An 18867-nucleotide genomic window follows, 5' to 3' on the forward strand; every position below is an offset into this window, starting at 1 on the left:
TGACAGATAGCCATTCAAACTCTGCTTCAAAACCTCCAGTGAAGGAGAGCCCAGCACCTTCAGGGAATCTGTTCCACGGCTGAACAAGTGTTCCTCATGAGGCTTCCAGACCCTTGAGCATCTTGGCTGTCCTCCTCTGCACACCTTCTAGCTTGACAGTCTTCTTAAACACTATAGAATCATAGAACTGAAGAGCTGGAAGGGACCCAGAGGGCCATCTAGTCTAACCCTTTGTGATGCAGTAATCACAGCTAAAGAATCCTTGACATTGGCCATCTAACCTCTAAAACTCTTCAGTGATGGTATTATTATTATTATTATTATTATTAATTCATTACCTGCCATTCACCAACAGGTCCCAGGGAGGGTTAAAACACTTTAAGATTCAGAATTAAGACCATTTAAAACCTATTACAATTGCAGGATTGTCTGTCCTTTAAAATGTACACTTCTCAAGTTTTTGCAATGCCAGTTCTCCAGCCAAATAGTGTGCATTTAAACAATGTACATACAAAGGTAAATTGTGCTAAATTGAGTTGAATCAAGGGGAAATATAAATATGGCAGAAGTATGATCTATAGGCAGCAAGTATAGGCCAAAAATTGCATGTAATAATGTTCATATTAGGAGAAATTCACACTCCATTGCTGAGGACTTAAAAAGAAGGAAAAGAAAGTGCAAAATGAGGTGGGAATGTGGAGGGCAGCACTTAGGACTGGGAAAAAGAGAAACCAAAAGAGGAGGTGAAATTGACTGAGTTCTCTTTCCTTGAGCGGGGGAAGACGACGTCTTTTGGAGAGCCACTGCTAGTCTGGATAGACTGTACTGAACTAGAGGGGCCAATGGTCTGACTCTGTAGAAGGCAGTGTCATATGTTCTTGTTTAATCTAGCTCCCTTTTCAGAACCATGAAAATTGGACTCACTCTTACTTCATTTTTTAAGGACTCTGGGATGGAGCACTTGCTTTGCACCCAGGAACTCCCAGGTTCAAACCGCAGTAGCATCTTCAGAAAGGGCTGGGGGGAAAGACTCCCTGCCGAAACCCTGGAGAGCCCCTGCCAGCCAGTGTAGACAGTACTGAGCTTGATGGACCAAAGCCTGACTCCATATAAGGCAGTTTCTTATGGTTCCTGGACATTCATAATGTGTCTTGCATTCCTTCCTTGTCAGCCAAGAGGGAAACGACCTCCTTGGTGACCCAGGGAGAGTTTTAAGTGACTGTTTTCCTTTAATTCTGTTGGTCCATTTCATTATGGATTTCATCCCCAGGGGGCTGTGTGCTTCCTGAAAGTTGTACCCTACAACCCAAGCCAAGACATCAAAAGTTTTTTTGCTGTTGTTGACTTTTAAAATAAACGTTCTAGACCCCACCATCTTCCGCCCTCACTGCAGCCCCAGACTTGGCCCTTAATCTGCGCTGACCCTTGAAGGCAGGAAATGGTTCCATTGAGGTGTTATGGCTTGTGGCTTGACTTGTTTATGCATAATCCCATTAGCAGCCCTGGGTTGTGGCCAAGGTGTGTGCATACATAAATGCAGAAAGGCGGGGGGGGGGGGAGAAAAAGAAAGGTGGGGGCCGAAGAGCCAGGAAATGGTGCAACCACGCCATTGCCATGGCAATGATCCCATCCATGTGCGTACATCTTGCCTTAATGAGGACATGGTGATTGGAGACAGCTGCGAGGCTTGTTTCCTGCTTTCCCTGAGATTTTTTGCTGCAGCAAATGACCACAAGCTGTGTGCTGTGTGCAGTTCTGTTCACTCTCACCCCCCCCCCCCAAACAAGGATATTGCAGGGTTGGAAAAGGTTCAGAAAGGGGCCACCAAAATGATCAAGGGGTTGAGCAACTCCTCTGTGAGGAAAGCTTGCAGCATTCAGGGGTTTTCATCTTACATAAAATGTGAGTAAGAGGTGACACGATATAAGTTTATGAAATGATGCCTGGCCTGGAGGAAGTGGGCAGAGAGAGGGAAAAAATTCTCCTTCTCTCATCACATGAGAACCCATGGACATCCAAGGAAGCGGAATGTTGGGAGATTCGGGGCAGATAAAAGAATGTCCCTCCTAGGTAACTGTTTTAAAGTCAGCCACGTTGCTGGCTGTCAATGGCTCCTGTGGAATGCAACTGAAAGCAATGCATCTGAATCCCAGTTGCTGGAAGCCACAGGAGGGGAGAGTGCTGTTGTGCTCAGATTCTGCTTCCTGGTTTCCCACTGGAACCTCTGGTCAGCCACTGTGAGAACAGGATGCTGATCCAGCAGCCACGTCCTTAAACCCCACTCCATGGCCTCAATGGAGGCAGGAGGTTTGGGTGGGTGGGTTTGAGGGGAAAGAACTACTGAGGCAGTGCTGAAATGGGATGCAGCATAATTATATGTGCGGCAGATTTTGCTATGCTCCTCACCACCACCACCCCAAAAAAGTTTGGGGAATTGGCTCTCATCTGTTTGCAGCACTGAATCAATTTATTTGTTTTTAAATCCTCACTTGCTTCTACGGGATGCGGGTGGTGCTGTGGTCCAAACCACTGAGCCTAGGGCTTGCCGATCAACAGAAGGTCGGCGGATCAAATCCCCGCGACGGGATGAGCTCCCATTGCTCGGTCCCTGCTCCTGCCAACCTAGCAGTTCGAAAGCACATCAAAGTGCAAGTGCTGTGGCAGGAAGGTGAACAGCATTCCCATGCACTGCTCTGGTTTCGCCAGAAGCGGTTTAGTCATGCTGGCCACATGACCCAAAAAAACTGTCTGCGGAGAGGACAAATGCCAGCTCCCTTGGCCTGTAAAGTGATATGAGCTCCGCAACCCCAGAGTCATTTGCAACTGGACTTACTGTATATTCCTGCGTATAAGACTACTTTTTAACCCAGGAAATTATTATCAAAAGTCGGGGGTCATCTTATACGCTGGGTTGTATTTCTTATATGGCGAGTATATCCCAAACTCTGTATTTAAACTGGTAAAGTTGGGGGTCGTCTTATACGCCCAGTTGTCTTATATGCCGGAATATACGGTAACCGTCGGGTCCCTTTACTGTTTACCTTTACACTTGCTTCTGGGCAGAGCTAATGGGAAGCCCATAAGCAGGACCTAAGTGAGACAGCAACTCTCCCCACTTATGATTCCCAGGAACTGGCATTCAGAGTCATATTGCCTCCAACAGTGGAGGGAGACCGTAAAGACATAAACGGAACCCTGCTGGGTGCGTTCTGAATGCATTTCCCTCAATGCAAACCTCCTGCCTGTGGACCAATAGTGGCCTACAAGGCCCTTTGCCTCAATCCATGTCCATCTGCCAATCAGAAGACATCCCATGTATCATCGTAAGGTGAGCCCTGCTGGATCAGGCCATTGGTCCATCCAGCCCAGCATCTTTTCCCACAGTGGCCAACCAGATTCACATTATGAGAAGCCCACAAACAGGACCTGAGTGCATCAGAAACTCTTCCTACTTGTGATTCCTGGCTAACTGGGGTTCAGAATCAGATGCATGCTGCCTCTGACCGTGGAGGGAGAACGTAGCCATTGCGGCTAATAGCCCTGAAAGTCTTGTCCCCTGTGATTTCATGTTTTCATTGTTGGGACTTAGTATGAATGTAGGAAAACAAGAAAAGCCAGCCAGGTGCGCCTAAGTAAAGCCCACAAACAGGACCCAAGTGCAAGAGCATCACTCTCCCCACTTTCAATTACCAGCAAGTGGGGTTCAGATGCATTGCTTCTTCTGGCCATGCTCCCCCACTTCTGCCTTCTAGGCGATTGAAGATCATGCCAAGCCCCAGAGCATTCATTATCAGATTCCAAAAGCTTTGTAGACTACGTTACAAGTTGCAAGGTAGTCTACAACGCTTTTGGAATCTGATGATGAGTGATTGGAGGAGATTTGAAAGCAGACTCAGTTGAGACAAGGTCTGAGCTGGTGACCTTCTTCTGGGGTTGAAAAGGAAAGCCATTCATGTCTGAAAGTTGCGGTTTGGGAGTGGTGCCAGTAGAGGCTTTATTCCCGAACACTCACTTGGGTGTGTCTTTTTTATTGTTATATGACCCTGTTAAAACCAGCCTCATGTTGTTCAACTGTACCTACCTAAGGTAGATTGTGCTGGAATTTCCCCCTTGTTCATAGAGCTTGTTTAACCTGTACCCACCAGTAGGCAGACATCTCTGGGTTGTTTCGGGGGGGGGGTGGAATCCGCCCCCGCCCATCTAGGCAGGTGTCAAATCCCCCCCCCAAAAAAACCCAACATCTGAATGTTTTGTAAAATGTGTGCTGAGTTTTGTGTCTGCTGTTGAAAACACAATTGTTATGAAGCCTAGATAGGCAAACATCTCTTCAAGATCGAGGTGGGAAAGGAGAGGGGCCACTTTACTCTCCAGCAAAAACTGGTGGCGCACAGCAGCAATTGGCTGGGAATAGTGATATTACTAACCACTATTCCCCGTTCCTGACCAAGGCTTGGGAATTTTCCAAACATTTTTAAAAGAAGTTTTCCTGCTTCTTATGTGGCCATAGCTCAGTGACATAATATCTTCATTGTACCCAAGAGGTCCTTTGTTCAGTTCCCAGCAACTCCAGGTAGGGCTAGGAAAGACTCCTTACCTGGAACCCCTGAGAGCTACTGCCAGTCAATGTACATAATACTGATCTAGATGTACCAATGCTCTGATTTAATTTAAGGCAGCTCCCTATGTTGACACAATGAGATGCTTTATAACTTTGCACTTCAGTTGTACACATTGTATACCTACTTCCACTAAAATAAGGATTCTGTATAATTTTCAGTGTCTCTCCCCCAAATTGTGCCCATGTTTGTATACATAGACACATAACCCAACTGATATCTGCATTCCAGACTCCAATGAAATCCATCAATCAGGTCTATTTGCTTTGAAAAGTGTCAATTTCTCCTCCCACCCTTAAGAACACAAGAAAATCCTGCTGAATCAGGCCAATAGACCACCACCTAACCCAGCATCCTGTTCCCACATTGGCCAACCAGGTGCCCCAGTTAGTGGGCAGCCCATCAACAGGATTCAAGCACAAAAGCAACTTTGCCCTCATATGTTTTTCAGCAACTGGGATTCAGAAGCATGACTGCCTCCTACTATGGAGGCAGAGCATAGCAACTGTGGCTAGGAGCCACTGACAGCCTTCATGAATTTGTCCGATTTCCTCTTTTAAAGTCATTCAAGTTGGTGACTATCATAGCCTACTGCAGGAACAAGTTCCATAGTTCAACTATGCACTGCATGAATGTCCCTTTTTTATCTGTCCTGGATCTTACAACATTCAGCTTCATCTGCACAAGTTCTGGTGTTACAAGAACTTTCTCCATGCCATGCCTAATTATATAAACTTATTTCTCCTCTTTTGCACTTTTCCTCTAAACTAAAAAGCCCCAAATGCTGTGATCTTCCCTCATAGGGGAATATCTCTATCCTCCACCTTGGATAATTTTGGTTGCTGTTTTCTGAACCTTTCCTTCTTTAAAATACCTAAATGATTACCTGGGTTCTCTCACCCCACCCCAACCCACTTTTTTTTTTTTTTGCAGGGCTCATCTCAACGACATGGAGAACATTTATCCCTTTCTCTTCCTCGGTGCGATCTACTCCCTTCTGGACCCCAACCCTACTGTGGCCCGGATCCATTTCTTGATCTTCTTCTTTGGCCGGATTGTCCACACCCTGGCCTACCTTTTGAAACTAAGGGCTCCCACACGTTCAGCGGCCTACTGTGTGGCCCAACTTCCCTGCATCTCTATGGCCCTACAGATCCTCTTTGCAGCCATCAAGTCCTGGTGATTGTTTTGATCTGAGACCTGAAAGGGGTGGGAAACGAGATGGCTGTGTTTGTAAGAGGTGGATAAAGCTCTTCCTTTTCCTTAATGTGGTCTGGTGATGTGCATTTCAACCTCAACCACTGCATCTCTTTGCCTGGATGGACTCTGTCATGTCATCTTCAGACTGGACAGTTTGCTTGGCGATTTCTCCTAGGAGGGGGAGGCACCTTTCTGTTGCTGATGGGCATGTGGCGCAGAGGTTCAGGTCCACAAAATGATGCCATAAATAAAAACACTTATTGCAGTAAAGAATATCTCGCCAGTCCCAAGCTGTCTATTTCAACTCTGGGGGATTTCACTTAGAACAGAACTTGGGATACATGACTTCCAGGGGTGAGAGGTGGCACTCCAGAGCTCTTTATCTGGCCCTCCAGCTTGTTGTGTGCAGTACTGTGGGAAGGAGGGAGAACCCTGCTCTAGTTTTGCATCTTGGGCTGTGTCTCTAGTTCATTCTTGGCACATTGTTTGGGGAATTAGACACAGCAGAACCTTGCTGGTAAGGAAGTTGTTCTGTGTTGAAGGGGAGATTAAAGGATAAGGAAACAGCTCCACCAAGGAGATACTGCAAGACCGAGCAGATGGAATGCAATGTGAACTAAATGCTTTCGGATTCAGCTGTGGGTGTAGCCTCTGGCACACACAGGCTAATAGTATTAGTAGTCGTCATAATAAAAATAATAATGCAAAAAGTTATTGCACTAAGCACAAACCAGTACATTTTTTATAAAGTGAAAAGTGTGAAGACTTTCCTTTTCTCTGTCCCAAATGCTCTCTGCAAATAGAAAAACCAACCTTCAGAGTGGGGACCTGCAACAAGAGCAACACTATATGGGTAGATTTGACCAATCAGTTCTGAAGCCTCATTGCAAGGTCTTGAAAAGAGCTCTGCTGGTTCAGGTGAAAGGAATGGGAATCCTGCAAACAGGACCGGAGTGCAATAGGAATACTCAATACTTGTGATTCTGAGCAACTGGCATTCAGAGGCATATTGCCCTCAGTGAATCAACCTTTCAGCCAGGGTCTGGTGCTCTTCAAATGTTTTGGGCTCCAACTCCCATCAGTCTCAGTCAGCACAGCCATGTGATGCTGGGGCAGATGCATGCACAGCTGTACAAACTGAGCGCTGATGGAAGCTGTAGTCAAAAAAAAAGTTGGAAGGCAGCAAGTTGTCAGAGGCTGCCCTCTAGTGATACTTTGTGGTTATGTCAGGCAAATGCCTCCTCATTTTTGCTGTTCGCATCCATCTGTATTAGAAATCAATGGACTACGCTTCCAGGGGTGAAACAAACCACAGCTTTAGCAGCACAGAAGTGACTCCGCTGGAGTTCAAAGCCTGGGCAGTGTGGTCCAAAGGAAAGCAGAGCAATATGTTGGGCACCAGGAGTTTCCAGAAGGAGGCATACAAGGTGCCATTCAATAGGGACTCCACTCCGGATTTGTGTAGGGTTTAATCCTTAGCCTTTTTTTCTCCCAAACATATCCTGCAAGTTAGCGGAGGTTTGGGATCAGCATTTTCCTTCTCCAGGATGGGCTCCTTTCCCAGGTTAACAGCGACCCTCACCTGCCTCTACCGTCAGCACATGCAGAAACTGCCTTCTTGACCATGGGACACACTATTGGTCTGGTGCACTAAATCTGCTGGAGCCTGTCTTTGCATGCAGGGGAAGTCCCTAACACACTGGGGGTTTGAGACTCATGGGGTTGATGGGTCTCAGTGCCTCCTCATCTTTTAAAATACCTGTCCTAGAGCTCATCTTTCCAAGGAACTATTAATTGGTGTTTTTTTAAAAAAATTGTTCCAACCTGACCTGGGACCTGCTGGTGAAGGTAGAGTAGCAGCAGTAGTAGCAACAGTAGTAGTAGTAGCAGCAGTAATAATAATAATAATAATAATAATAATAATAATAGAGAGGCAGTATGGTGCAGTGATGGTGTAGACCAGTAGGCAGACATCTCTGGGTTGTTGTTTTTGGGGGGTGGAATCTGCCCCCGCCCATCTAGGCAGGTGTCAAATCCCCCCCCCCAAAAAAACCCAACATCTGAATGTTTTGTAAAATGTGCGCTGAGTTTTGTGTCTGCTGTTGAAAACACAATTGTTATACCAGTTATAATTTCCATTTGATTTTTTTAAAAAATATTTTGCTCAGCTTGACTTTGAGTGGACTCCCCTGTGGCATCGGATATTGGCTCGGCCCTTCTCCACATACTGTACGGTAAATGCTCTCCTCCAAGTTAGCGATACGAGTCACAACACAGTACAAACACCAAATCACAGAGGTGGTTTGAATGTGGCATGTAGAAACCGTCTGATATTTATTTTGTAAGCATTGAATTAAAAACAAAACAAAACAGTCAGATTTCACCATCCACTATTATGGTCATGCCATCTCTGGCAGCTATTTTGAAACAAAGAGAGTTCCTTGAAACTTGTAGAGTTTGGAATAATTTGGAATCATAACCACCCACATTTTGAGTTGCAGAGAAATTGCAGAACTGGGTTTCTTTCCTCTAGCTCTTCCTGGTCTGTGCTGCTTTGCAAATCTCTTCCATTCCCCCTTTTTCCCCCACCTGGTTTTTTTCTTTAAAAAAAAATCCAAATGAAAATTTGACTTTTCATTATTTCATTTGTGAACATTTTCTTGAGTCTAGAAGTCTGGAAGAATCAGCTCATTACCAACCAGAATTTGCAAAGCTCAAACTCCTCAATATCTCTTGCCCCTTACTTAGGCTTCTGTAGGCAGTGAAATTTCTCCTCTCCCTTCACTGGCAGGAGATTCTGTTCAAATTCTTTGGAGGAACAACCTGCATCTCCTCCTTATACACAATTCCATAGTCTCCAATTGCTACGAAAAAGCTGGAACCTTCACAAAAACCCTCAAGTCATCACAGCTTCTCTCTGACACGCAGAGTCCCAAATTCCCCAAGCCAGCAAATCGGCATATGGATGGGGTACGAAATGGTACAAAGGAGAGTTGATTTGATCCATCCCTCCTCTGCTTTTCTGTATCTCCTGTTGAGGGTCACACTGTTTCTCACTCACCACCCAAGCCAGAGGTGATTGGCTGTGAGGTGACAAGGGTAGAGGCTGATTGGAAAGCAGGGTGGCATGTGCAATGGGGACTCCACCTGTGATTTGCAGGAATGAGGTGAGGGAGAGAGGCTGGTCATCAGAAAGGATGACTGTAAAAAGATGTGCCAGAGGCCTCCGGGAAAAGGTGGATTGGGGAGATAAGCTAAGTGAGAGAGAGGTGGAGCTGTGTTCATCCTGGAATAGTTTATAATACAGGTCATTGGCAGCGCACTGCTATGACCCTTCTACATTTCAGAGGTTCCTATCACCTCTCACCAACTCCCCTGTTCTGCACATCCTGTAGCCACTCTTACAACCACACGGCATACATACCATGTCAGCCACAAGTGTCTTTGTTTATTAAGGATGACCGAGGCCAAATCCACACCATACATTGAAAGCACTATGAGACCACTCTAAGCAGCCACAGCTTTCACCAGCCCCCAGCAAAGCAAACTGGGAGCTATAGCTTGTAGCCACAAACCACTGCCACCAGCAAGCAGCATAGAGGACAGACAGCTTTTCTGTGGCAAACAGGTACACTCTAGTCTAAGGCCCCACATTCTCTATGCATTTGAAGCAGTATTATACCACTTTAAAGTGTCAAAGATGGATTGACTGTTAAACCACTGGTTGATTGTATAGACCAGTCCTAAAGAGGTTTTTCTGGAAATCACAAAAGGAATGGCATACCCTCCAACATTCCTCAGGTGAAAATAGGGGCTTCTCAATTTACATCTGTATCCCAAATAGATTCTGACATTCAAAAATTTCCTGGGTTTATCAGGTGGCTTCTCCCCTACATACATAATAATAGTTTGGATGATAATTCCACCTGAGCATCCTTAAGTAATTTGAAATTATCAAGGTCTGTTGTTGTTGTTGTTGTTTAGTCGTTTAGTCGTGTCCGACTCTTCGTGACCCCATGGACCAGAGCACGCCAGGCACTATCAAGGTCTACCAACTGAGTTTAACAGTTAAAGGGGGGTGGGGCAGGGAGTACCATACACCACAATGTGTTTGAATGTTTCTTTATATTTTAGATTTCCTTATTTCAAATACACATCACTGAACAATTTTTTTAATTAAAAAAATGGCTATCTGCATGCTTGTTTATATTCAGTTTTCCTCTCCCTCCCATTGCCTGATGTAACACATCTTCCCCTTCTCACACATTGTTAGGTTAGGCTGGTTCTGCTATTGTTTACTTTGTGTTGGCTCAATTCTCTCTTCCTGGATTGGGGCAGAGTGGCTGTAGGCTGCTGACAGACGGCTCCAGGGGCTTCATTGTTTGTGATGAGAGCTTTGGGGGTGCTTATGCCTCCAGAGGTTGAATGACAGTCTTGTGTCTTGGGGCATCCAATCCATTCAGCACTCCCTGCCTCTGAGTCCTGTCCCTCCCTGGGACTCAACATCCCATCAACCCAATGCCCTGCTCATCCTAAAGAGAAAGACACACACACACACCAGTTTTTGAAAGCCAAAGGGCATGACCCTCAAATGGTGCACAACCTCTCTGGAAACCAGCAGAGTAAGCAGGGTATCTGATAATCTCTTACAGGACCACTCTAAGTTATTGTGAGTTCCTCTCTTATTTCCCAGAGGGTGTTTTTAAAGGAATGGGGTGTGCGCATTTGAGCAAGAATGAAAAATGCAGCTTCTCTGTTACAGCAACGTTGAGTTGTTGTATACCCCAAAAATGTACACTTGTACCATGTGGGGCTGGATGAGTGAATACAGGTACAGCAGGGTTCAGAAACTTTCATCAAGTTCTCAGGAGGTAAAGTTCTTCTCTTTCAAAACTGCAGGTGAACAGCTCTGAACTTTTGATCTGCTGAGAAAACAAAGGGTTAAGTAACTGCAGGGTGATTTGGCTTTACTCACATCGCCTCTGGAGGGTTTCATAGTTGCTCTTGGCCACCCAATCTGCTAAAATCAAACCCTGCCAGAGTGTCCCATTCCTTCGTTCCTCAAAGCCAATGAATTTGACTTCTTTCTTCTCAAAGAGTTAACATGGCCCTCTGTCTGTCCTTTATTTAATTTGGGGGGAAAGAAAGACATTGTGAACGTCTGTCTTCCAGAGAGGACGTGAAAGAGACAAAGGAGAGGACGTAAGAGAGACAGACAACGTATGAAGGTGTTGGTGTTGCTGGAGCAAGAATCATCAAGGTCTCGGCTGCCCAGCAGGGCTGGACTTTGAAGCAGGCAGGGGTGGAGATCCTGGCTGCAGGGGAACATGAGGCAGGCTTGCCTCTTCGGCACGATCCCGTGGTCAGTTCACAGTGGGCACCTGGTTCTGATGAAGGCTGAACTCTTTGGCTTTGAGGCGTAAGCTGGCAATGCTGTTGGCCATGTTGACCCCTTGGGTGGGCGTGGTGGGGCTGCTAGAAGTGTACGAAGGCACTGTGTTGCTGAGCCATGCGAGGTGGGGAGAGAGGGAAACAAAAAAGAGTTATAAGTCTTAACAGCAACTGTTGCTTGCTCAAGGCCACCCACCCTCTCCCCACGTCGCATCTCTCATCAGTCCTACTTCACATCAGATGTGTGGTGTTCCAGGGTTGGGGCAGGTGGGTAAAAATGGGAGCTCTGTAGCCACTGATTCTTCTCACCCTTTGTGCTGTTTGGAACCAAAAATGCCGAAAGGAGGCAAGTTAGCCACTGAAGATGGGCTCTAGGGTTACTCTGGAGAAGGGGTGTGGGAAGCTCACCAAGGAGTCATTCTGTCTGCTCCAAAGCTAAGCGTTTAGGAATACTGACAAACACAATGGGCTTCAAGACGAAGGTGTGGAAAGGTTATGGAACTTCGTGGAAAACTCCACTTAAGAAGATATTGGAGCACTCCAAACCATTTGAGCACATGTGTGCACAGAAAATTGCAGACCTAGCTGAAAGGCAACACATGGAGATCTGCAGTGATCATTGAAATGCAGCCCTAATTATCATTATTGTACAATTATAACAGTATTGAGAAGGGGTGTGACTGTGACTTTCTCACACTTCTGAATTTCCCCCTACACTACAGGTTCACACTTTCTTGAATGTTTTTGCTGGGCTGTAATATGTCCTGGAGCTCTGGTCATGGCTATTCGTTATCTAGGGGAAGGACAGAGAGAGGTGTGTGACTGTATTTTTAGCAGTACCAGTAAAAAGATAAACCCCAAACTTGCTTCTTGAGATCAGCATCTTTTTCTGAATATGTTGTGGGAGCCTCTGCAGATCATCTCATACTCTATCACAGGCACCCCCAATCTTCGGCCCTCCAGATGTTTTGGACTACAATTCCCATCTTTCCTGACCACTGGTCCTGTTAGCTAGGGATCATGGGAGTTGTAGGGCCAAAACATCTGGAGGGCCGCAGTTTGGGGATGCCTGCTCTATTATCTCAATCCATCTTGCATGACTCTGATTGTGTGCTTGCCTTCATTTGCAATTTCAGTAACTGACAAAGCTATGCTGCTCTCTGAACTGAATTCCTTTACACTTCTAAATTCTGTTTCCCTTTGAAGTGGAGCAGCATGCTCTGATTTTAGACCATCTCTCTCCTCATGCTCCCTTGCAAAATACACATTCTCTATGCAACTGAAGCCACTTCAGTTTCCCTTCTTTTCTTGTCCCTGGTCTTGTTAGCACTTCTGTTTGAAAATGGATATAATTATTGTTGCTAATCTGCTTTGTAGGTCTGTGTAGGAAAATGGTCTGGGTTCTTTTCTGCACAGAAAGGAAAACTGAAGACTGCTCTGGACTTACCTGTATTGGGATGTTGTTGACCAGGAGAGATAGTCTGGGCTCAGGTTGGTTGCACGGGGGGCCATGGGTTGTTCAATGGCTGCATCTTGGCTGTAGGATTTGAGGAGTGATGCCGATCTGTTGGCAAGCATGGCCCTCTCATTTCGGCGAAATTTGGCTCTCCGGTTCTGAAACCATACCTGGCAGAGAGGAAGAGTGCTAGGATGTTATTTTAATATGCAATTTAAGGAAGATAATACTGAGTAAGAACACGAGTCCATTCAGCTCAATATTGTCAACACTGACTGGCAGCAGCAGCTCTCCAGGGTTTCAGGCAGGGGACATTCCCAGCCCTACCTGGAGATGCCAATGGGGGCTGAAGCTAGGACCTCCTGCATCCAAAGCAGATGCTCCAACACTGAGCTGCAGCCTTTCCTCTAAAAGAAGAATAAATATTCCAGTCCTCATGGCTCTGAATAAATATGCATGGGCAGAATTAAACATGGGAAGCTGTCTAATACAGAGTCAGACCCTTGGACAGTCTAGCTCAGTTGCTGGCAGTTGCTCTCTTCAGTTTCAGGCATAGTATTTTCTCAGCCCTACCTAGAGATGCTATCAGGAATAGTTCCAGGGGCCTTCTGCATGCACAGAAGATGCTCTACCACAGAATTACAGGGAGCTTGAACATCCACAACTTCATTCCGGTCCCTGCAGGTGTACATCTCTGGAGAGATGGTTACCTTCAGCTATTCCCTTCTCCCTCTCACCTGCACTCTGGCCTCGCTAAGGCTGACCCTCCGTGCCAACTCCTCCCGGACAAAGGCATCAGGGTAGTGCGTCCTCTCAAAGACCCTCTCCAGAGCCTGGAGCTGGCTGCTGTTGAATGTGGTGCGGTTTCTCCTCTGCTTCTTCTTCCGCTTGGTGGAGGTGCGGGATGCATTCAAGCTCTCACCTGTTGGGGGGGAAAAAGAGAGGCAATGATGACACCACAATGAAGCCACAAGAACATAAGAAGAGCCTGGTGGATCAGGCCAATGGTCCATTTCATCCAGCATCCTTTTCTCACTGTGGCTGAACAGTTTCCTATGGAAAACCAGCAAGCAGGATCTGAGCTCAAGAGCCCTCTCCCCTCCTGTGGTTTCCGGGACTGGTATTCAGAAGCATTGCTGTCTCTGAATGTGGAGGCGGAGCATGGCTAGTAGCCATTGATAATCTATACATACACATCACACCTGGGTGGGCAGGAACTACTCTTAATGTACCTGGAGAAGAAAAAGCTGAGAGATACGATAGCCAGCTGGAAGTGTATCACATGAAAGAAAGAATAGACTTGTTTCCTGCTGCTCCAGAGAGGAGGACTGTGGGAAATTGCAGTCATGCCTCTCACCTGGAAGGAAATTAACTCCTTTATTCACCCTCCTTTTTCACCATATGAATGAACTCACTGAGATAGGAAGTGCCTGAGCTTGCTCGCTACCAGCTCAGACCAGGTGCTTAGCACTATTTCACTATATTTTGTATCCCAAGATTTCTCCCTGTGTTTAATTGTTGCTTCATGGGAGAAAGGAATGAACCTGACCTTTGGAACTTTGTAAGTAAAGCATGTTTTAAACTTGCTAACGTGTGCTCGCTGCTAAGAGGGGTAGAAATGGGTAAGATCTGGTAGTGACTCAGGATAGGATATTTAAAAGGTTCAACAACCTAAATCCCCACAATATTTTGCCACTTGCTTTTGTGACTCTAAAACTCTGTTGTTGGGGCTTTCTCTATTACCAGAGTTTGCTTGCCCAGCATTTCTGGATGTAGGCATTGGGTGTGTTCATTTATTAATTACCCCACATGGGTGATCTGTATGTATCTATTCCCCCACCCACCCAAGGACCTGAACCAATGGATTCAAATTACAAGAAATGAGAGTCTGACTAAACATTAGAAAGAACTTTCTGATAGTAAAAGCTGTTATACAGTGGAAATAACTCCCTCAGGAGGTGGTGGACCCTCCTTCCTTGGAGGTTTTAAAGCAGAGGTTGGGTGGCCATCTGTCATGGATGCTTTAGCTGAGATTCCTGCATTGCAGAGGGGGGGGTGGACTAGATGAGTCTTTGGTTCCCTTCCAACTCTACTATCACGTGATTCTATAAAATGCAGCCTAGGAAGGTGCAGTCTGCCAGAGAATGGTCCCTGGGCGTGTGTTTCAGTTTAAATTCTGTCCTGAAATCCTATACAGCAATTTTGCCTCCCACTCTCTTATGCAAACATCTGGCTTCCATTTGTTCCCTAATGGCGGGAAAGAAAGTTATTTTGGAATTCACTTTTTTTTAAAAAGGAATAATTTTATGACAGCCCCTTTGATTTTCAGCAGGGTTGCCCAGATTCTTCTGCTGTGTGTCAAATCTAAGTGACTGTGATGTGGCGAAATGTTTTGGATTGCTCACTAAGAGATGGGTTGGGATTGAGGGCACAAGAGACTCACTCTAAAACAGGGGGGGGGGCTCAGCCCTTGGCTCCTCAGACCTCTCCACCTGGCCCTCAGAACCCTTCCCAGGCCACACCTCTCACTGCTTTGCACCCCCTCTGGGTGATTTTGTACTGTCTTTGAGCTGGCCATGCTTCTTGCCTGCCTGGATGGAAGATGGCACACCCCTCAGACATTCCTCAGTGGAAAACAGGGACATTTCTCATTCTTCCCCACCCCAACTGAACCTACTCGACCCTCTACCTGCAGAGCATTTCCACCACCCTGCTCCCTGCCTGCACCTCAGAGCCATGCATCACACAAGGCTATGCCTCGGTGTTGGTGGCAGATCTCTTCCTCCTCATCCGCTCTCCAGCAGCCACTATTGTGCGGATGCCTGATGATCATCTTCCAAAGCAACTACTGTACTCTATTCCGAACTTTAAAAATGGAAAGAGTAATGCTGGTGGTCAACAAAAGAGGTTTAAAGACTGTCTCAAGGCAACTCTTTTAAAAATGCAGTATAAACGCTGACAACTGGGAAACACTGGCCTGCGAGCGCTCCAGTTGGAGAACAGCCTTTACCAAAGGTGTCATGGGCTTTGACGACACTCGATCTCAGGACGCAAGGGAGAAACGTGCTAAGAGGAAGGCACGCTTGGCAAATCCACACTGTGATCAACTCCCACCCGGAAACCAATGTCTCCACTGTGGAAGGACGTGTGGATCCAGAATTGGCCTCCACAGACACTTACTGAGTCATTGTTAAATCCGTGTTTATGGAATACAATCTTACTTGGCTACGAGTGATCGCCAAAGAGATTGAGTTGCCCAAGAGAGGAGGCTGGCATTTAAGGTGGCCATGGAGAGGCAGTAGGGTGCTCCCTCGCAGCTGCAACTGTCGCTCAGGGCAAGGGCTGGCTCATGCTCACCCCTAAGCTCAGCAGTACTGGTACTGATAGGAAATAGGGACATTCTGGGATCAAATCAGAAGCTTTTGTAATTCCGGGGCTGTCCCTGGGAAATTGGGACACTTGGAGAGTATGGGATAAGGAAAGGGGGATACGTGCAGAAACTAACCCACTGTGCAAAGGGGGAAAATTCGTATTGGTTGTTCTGTCAACTTTTGCCTCTGGCTCCTCGCACCACTGGCATGTGCATCCCTCTACCCGCCCCCTCCCACCACCACCACCCCAGAAGGAAAATGTGGCCTTTGGACTAAAAAGGGTTTCCCACTCCTGCTCTAAAATAACTTGTTGATAATAATTTTCCTGCCTTCCAAAGCGAATAGCCAGTTGTAAGCTTGCCCGCCTGCCTTCCTGGGGGTGAGACTAGGCAACCCCTTTGCATCTTTCCCAATTCTACAGTTCTATTATTCCTCTGGCACCTCTGCTTTAACCCTTCCTTCTCCTCTTATTCGGCTTAGCTGAAGGGGTGGAAATAGCCTGGAGTGCATTAACTGTACATACCGCCAAAGAAAAATAACTGCAGCTCCTTTCTAGTTAGCTCTAACCTCTCTCTCCCAGAATCCCTTCCCCACCCCCTCGAAATAACAATTATGGTAAAATGTGACCCAGAGGCTGCAGACATCTCTAAGCAAATAAATAGGCTTTATTAATTAACACACTTTCTTAGCAAAACGGAACCGCAGTTCGATCTCAGGTGGTCTGAATTAGCAAAAGCAAACAAGGTGCTTAACATGGATTTAACAAATTCACACTGACTCGGCCGGATTTGGAGGGATGTCCTTTGCCCAGAAATTGTTTGGAAAGGCAGGACCTGTCACCCACCCATTCTCACAGGTCAGTTTTTGGAAATGAAGTGGTCTCCTTCACAGCTGGGATGAGACACCGGTGGCTCTTGAGACATTGCTCGACTCTTAATTCCCATCAGTCCCAGACAGCAGCGACAAGGACAGTGGGATATGTATCTAGGTGAAACTTTCGATTTCATTTCTCTCTCTCAGGCCATTCTAAAGTTCAAGTTCTCCACATTTCCACTTCATGCAATTTTTAAAAAGTCCTTATTCACCAGCATTTTTGTATGTATGTATGTATGTATGTATGTATGTATGTATGTATGTATGTATGTACCCTGTTTCTCATATTTTAAGACATACCCATAAAATAAGCCATAGCAGGATTTTTAAGCATTCAAGGAATATAAGCCCTACCCCGAAAATAAGACATAGTGATAGGTGCAGCATCAATGCCGGCTGCGGCAGGAGGAGGAGGAGGGAAAAAATAAGACACCCCCTGAAACTAAGCCATAGTGTTTTTTTTTTTTAGGAAAAATAAATATAAGACAGTGTCTTATTTTTGGAGAAACACGGTATTTGCTTGCTTGCTTGCTTGCTGCCCATCTGGCCAGCTACTCTGAGCAGCTTCCAACAAATTTAAAACATCGAACACAGTCACACATTAAACATAAAAAAACTTCCCTATACAGGGCTGCCTTCAGGTGTCTTCTAAAAGCCTGATAGTTGTTTATTTCCATGACATCTGATGGGAGTGTGAATTTACCCTAATGTGTGTGTGTGTGTGTGTGTGTGTGTGTGTGTGTGTGTGTGATTTTGCCTAATGGGCACTTCTTTGCAAAGCGATTTCTCCTGATATAATGCATTTTTGCAAGCCATTTTCACAAATGAAGCCAGGCCAGTGAAGGGTGTGAGCTGAAGAGGCACCCCAAGGTCCAAACAGAGGTAGCTGGAGGCCCCTCCAGGCCTGAGATTCTACACGCCTGCTCCAGCAATTTCCCATGGAAAAGGTGCCAAGACTGTCTCACAGGATATGGCTTTTTTTTTTCTGCTTACGCTTGTGGAAAGGGGAAAATACGTGTGATGTGCCACAGCTAACCTCAAGCGGCTCTAAGTGCTAAAGCTGGCTTTTGGGGGAAAGAAATTGGAAGTGCATAACAACTTGGACAGGAATCAGATATCTTTGCACAGTTAAAAGAAAATAAACTCACAAATCCTGGTCTTCTTCAAAGTGTTACAATGGTTGTGCACCATCCCCAATCTCTGCCGAGCGGCAGAAAGATTTCAGGGGGTTCCAGGGTTGTGTTTCATTGGGAAATCAAGGCACGGTGGAGACTGGTGTCTTTAAGAAATATGGTTTGTTGTACACATATTTACACCTGGGTCTACTTTGGAGTATTACGTGTCAAGAGGGGCTTGTTCCCCACAGCTGTCCAAGGCATCCTTCAAACCATCTCTGTGCCTCTGTCCCAGCCTGCCAAGATGGTTCTGCCTTTCACAGCAGCTCACCAGTTTCACCCCCTTCTTCCCCAACCTCTAAATTTCAATAGGACACATTTTTCCTGTAACTTCTCCCTCTCATCTCTACTATTTACTGGAAGTTCAGGTGAAAGAGGGTTAATGACTGGCCACTGCCAGGTAATTACACCTTGGACTCCGCTGCAATGGCAAAGAAAAAGAGCTTTATATGTGTTGTTTAGGCATGGTAACAGTGTGACACCAAATGGCGCTGTGGAGTTCCGTTTTTGCCAACCCAATTTCTCATACAAAGCTTACAACAGCGTTTAACTGAAACGCTTCTTTGATGTGCCTAGATCCAGCCCTTGATAGTCCTTCTCCCCAGGAGATTTCCTGGTTTAGCCTGCATTTTAAACCTAGCATCTGGCATCTTCTCTTCAATACTCTAAATACAGTCATACCTCGGTTTAAGTATGCCTTACCTCGGTTTAAGTACGCCTCGGTTTGAGTACTTTCAGTTTAAGTACTCCGCGGACCCGTCTGGAATGGATTGATCCACTTTCCA

The 18867-nt window shown here is 46.0% G+C and overlaps 2 protein-coding genes across 7 annotated transcripts in view; one reads left to right on the forward strand and one right to left on the reverse strand.

The window, feature by feature from the left end:
• Window positions 1-6089, forward strand: part of PTGES (prostaglandin E synthase) — a 29295-nt gene extending 23206 nt beyond the window's left edge. For all 5 annotated transcript variants that reach the window (XM_035113056.3, XM_060270583.2, XM_035113057.3 and 2 more), the window contains exon 4: window positions 5550-6089. In XM_035113056.3, coding sequence (XP_034968947.3) covers window positions 5550-5799 — 250 coding nt within the window. In that variant the 3' untranslated portion in view covers window positions 5800-6089. The remainder of the gene's footprint in view (window positions 1-5549) is intronic.
• Window positions 6090-8133: 2044 nt separating this feature from the next.
• Window positions 8134-18867, reverse strand: part of PRRX2 (paired related homeobox 2) — a 63140-nt gene continuing 52406 nt past the window's right edge. Inside the window, exons 2-4 of one of the 2 annotated variants that reach the window (XM_088664742.1) lie at window positions 13401-13585; window positions 12655-12833; window positions 8134-10738 (exon numbers count right to left, since the gene is read on the reverse strand). In XM_088664742.1, coding sequence (XP_088520868.1) covers window positions 10681-10738; window positions 12655-12833; window positions 13401-13585 — 422 coding nt within the window. In that variant the 3' untranslated portion in view covers window positions 8134-10680. Of the gene's footprint in view, window positions 11319-12654; window positions 12834-13400; window positions 13586-18867 lie in introns of both variants that reach the window. The other variant, XM_035113054.3, reaches the window with a different exon arrangement.

Source organism: Zootoca vivipara, chromosome Z2, assembly GCF_965207765.1.
Source record: "Zootoca vivipara chromosome Z2, rZooViv2.hap1.1, whole genome shotgun sequence".
In the NCBI taxonomy this organism is placed as follows: domain Eukaryota; kingdom Metazoa; phylum Chordata; class Lepidosauria; order Squamata; family Lacertidae; genus Zootoca; species Zootoca vivipara.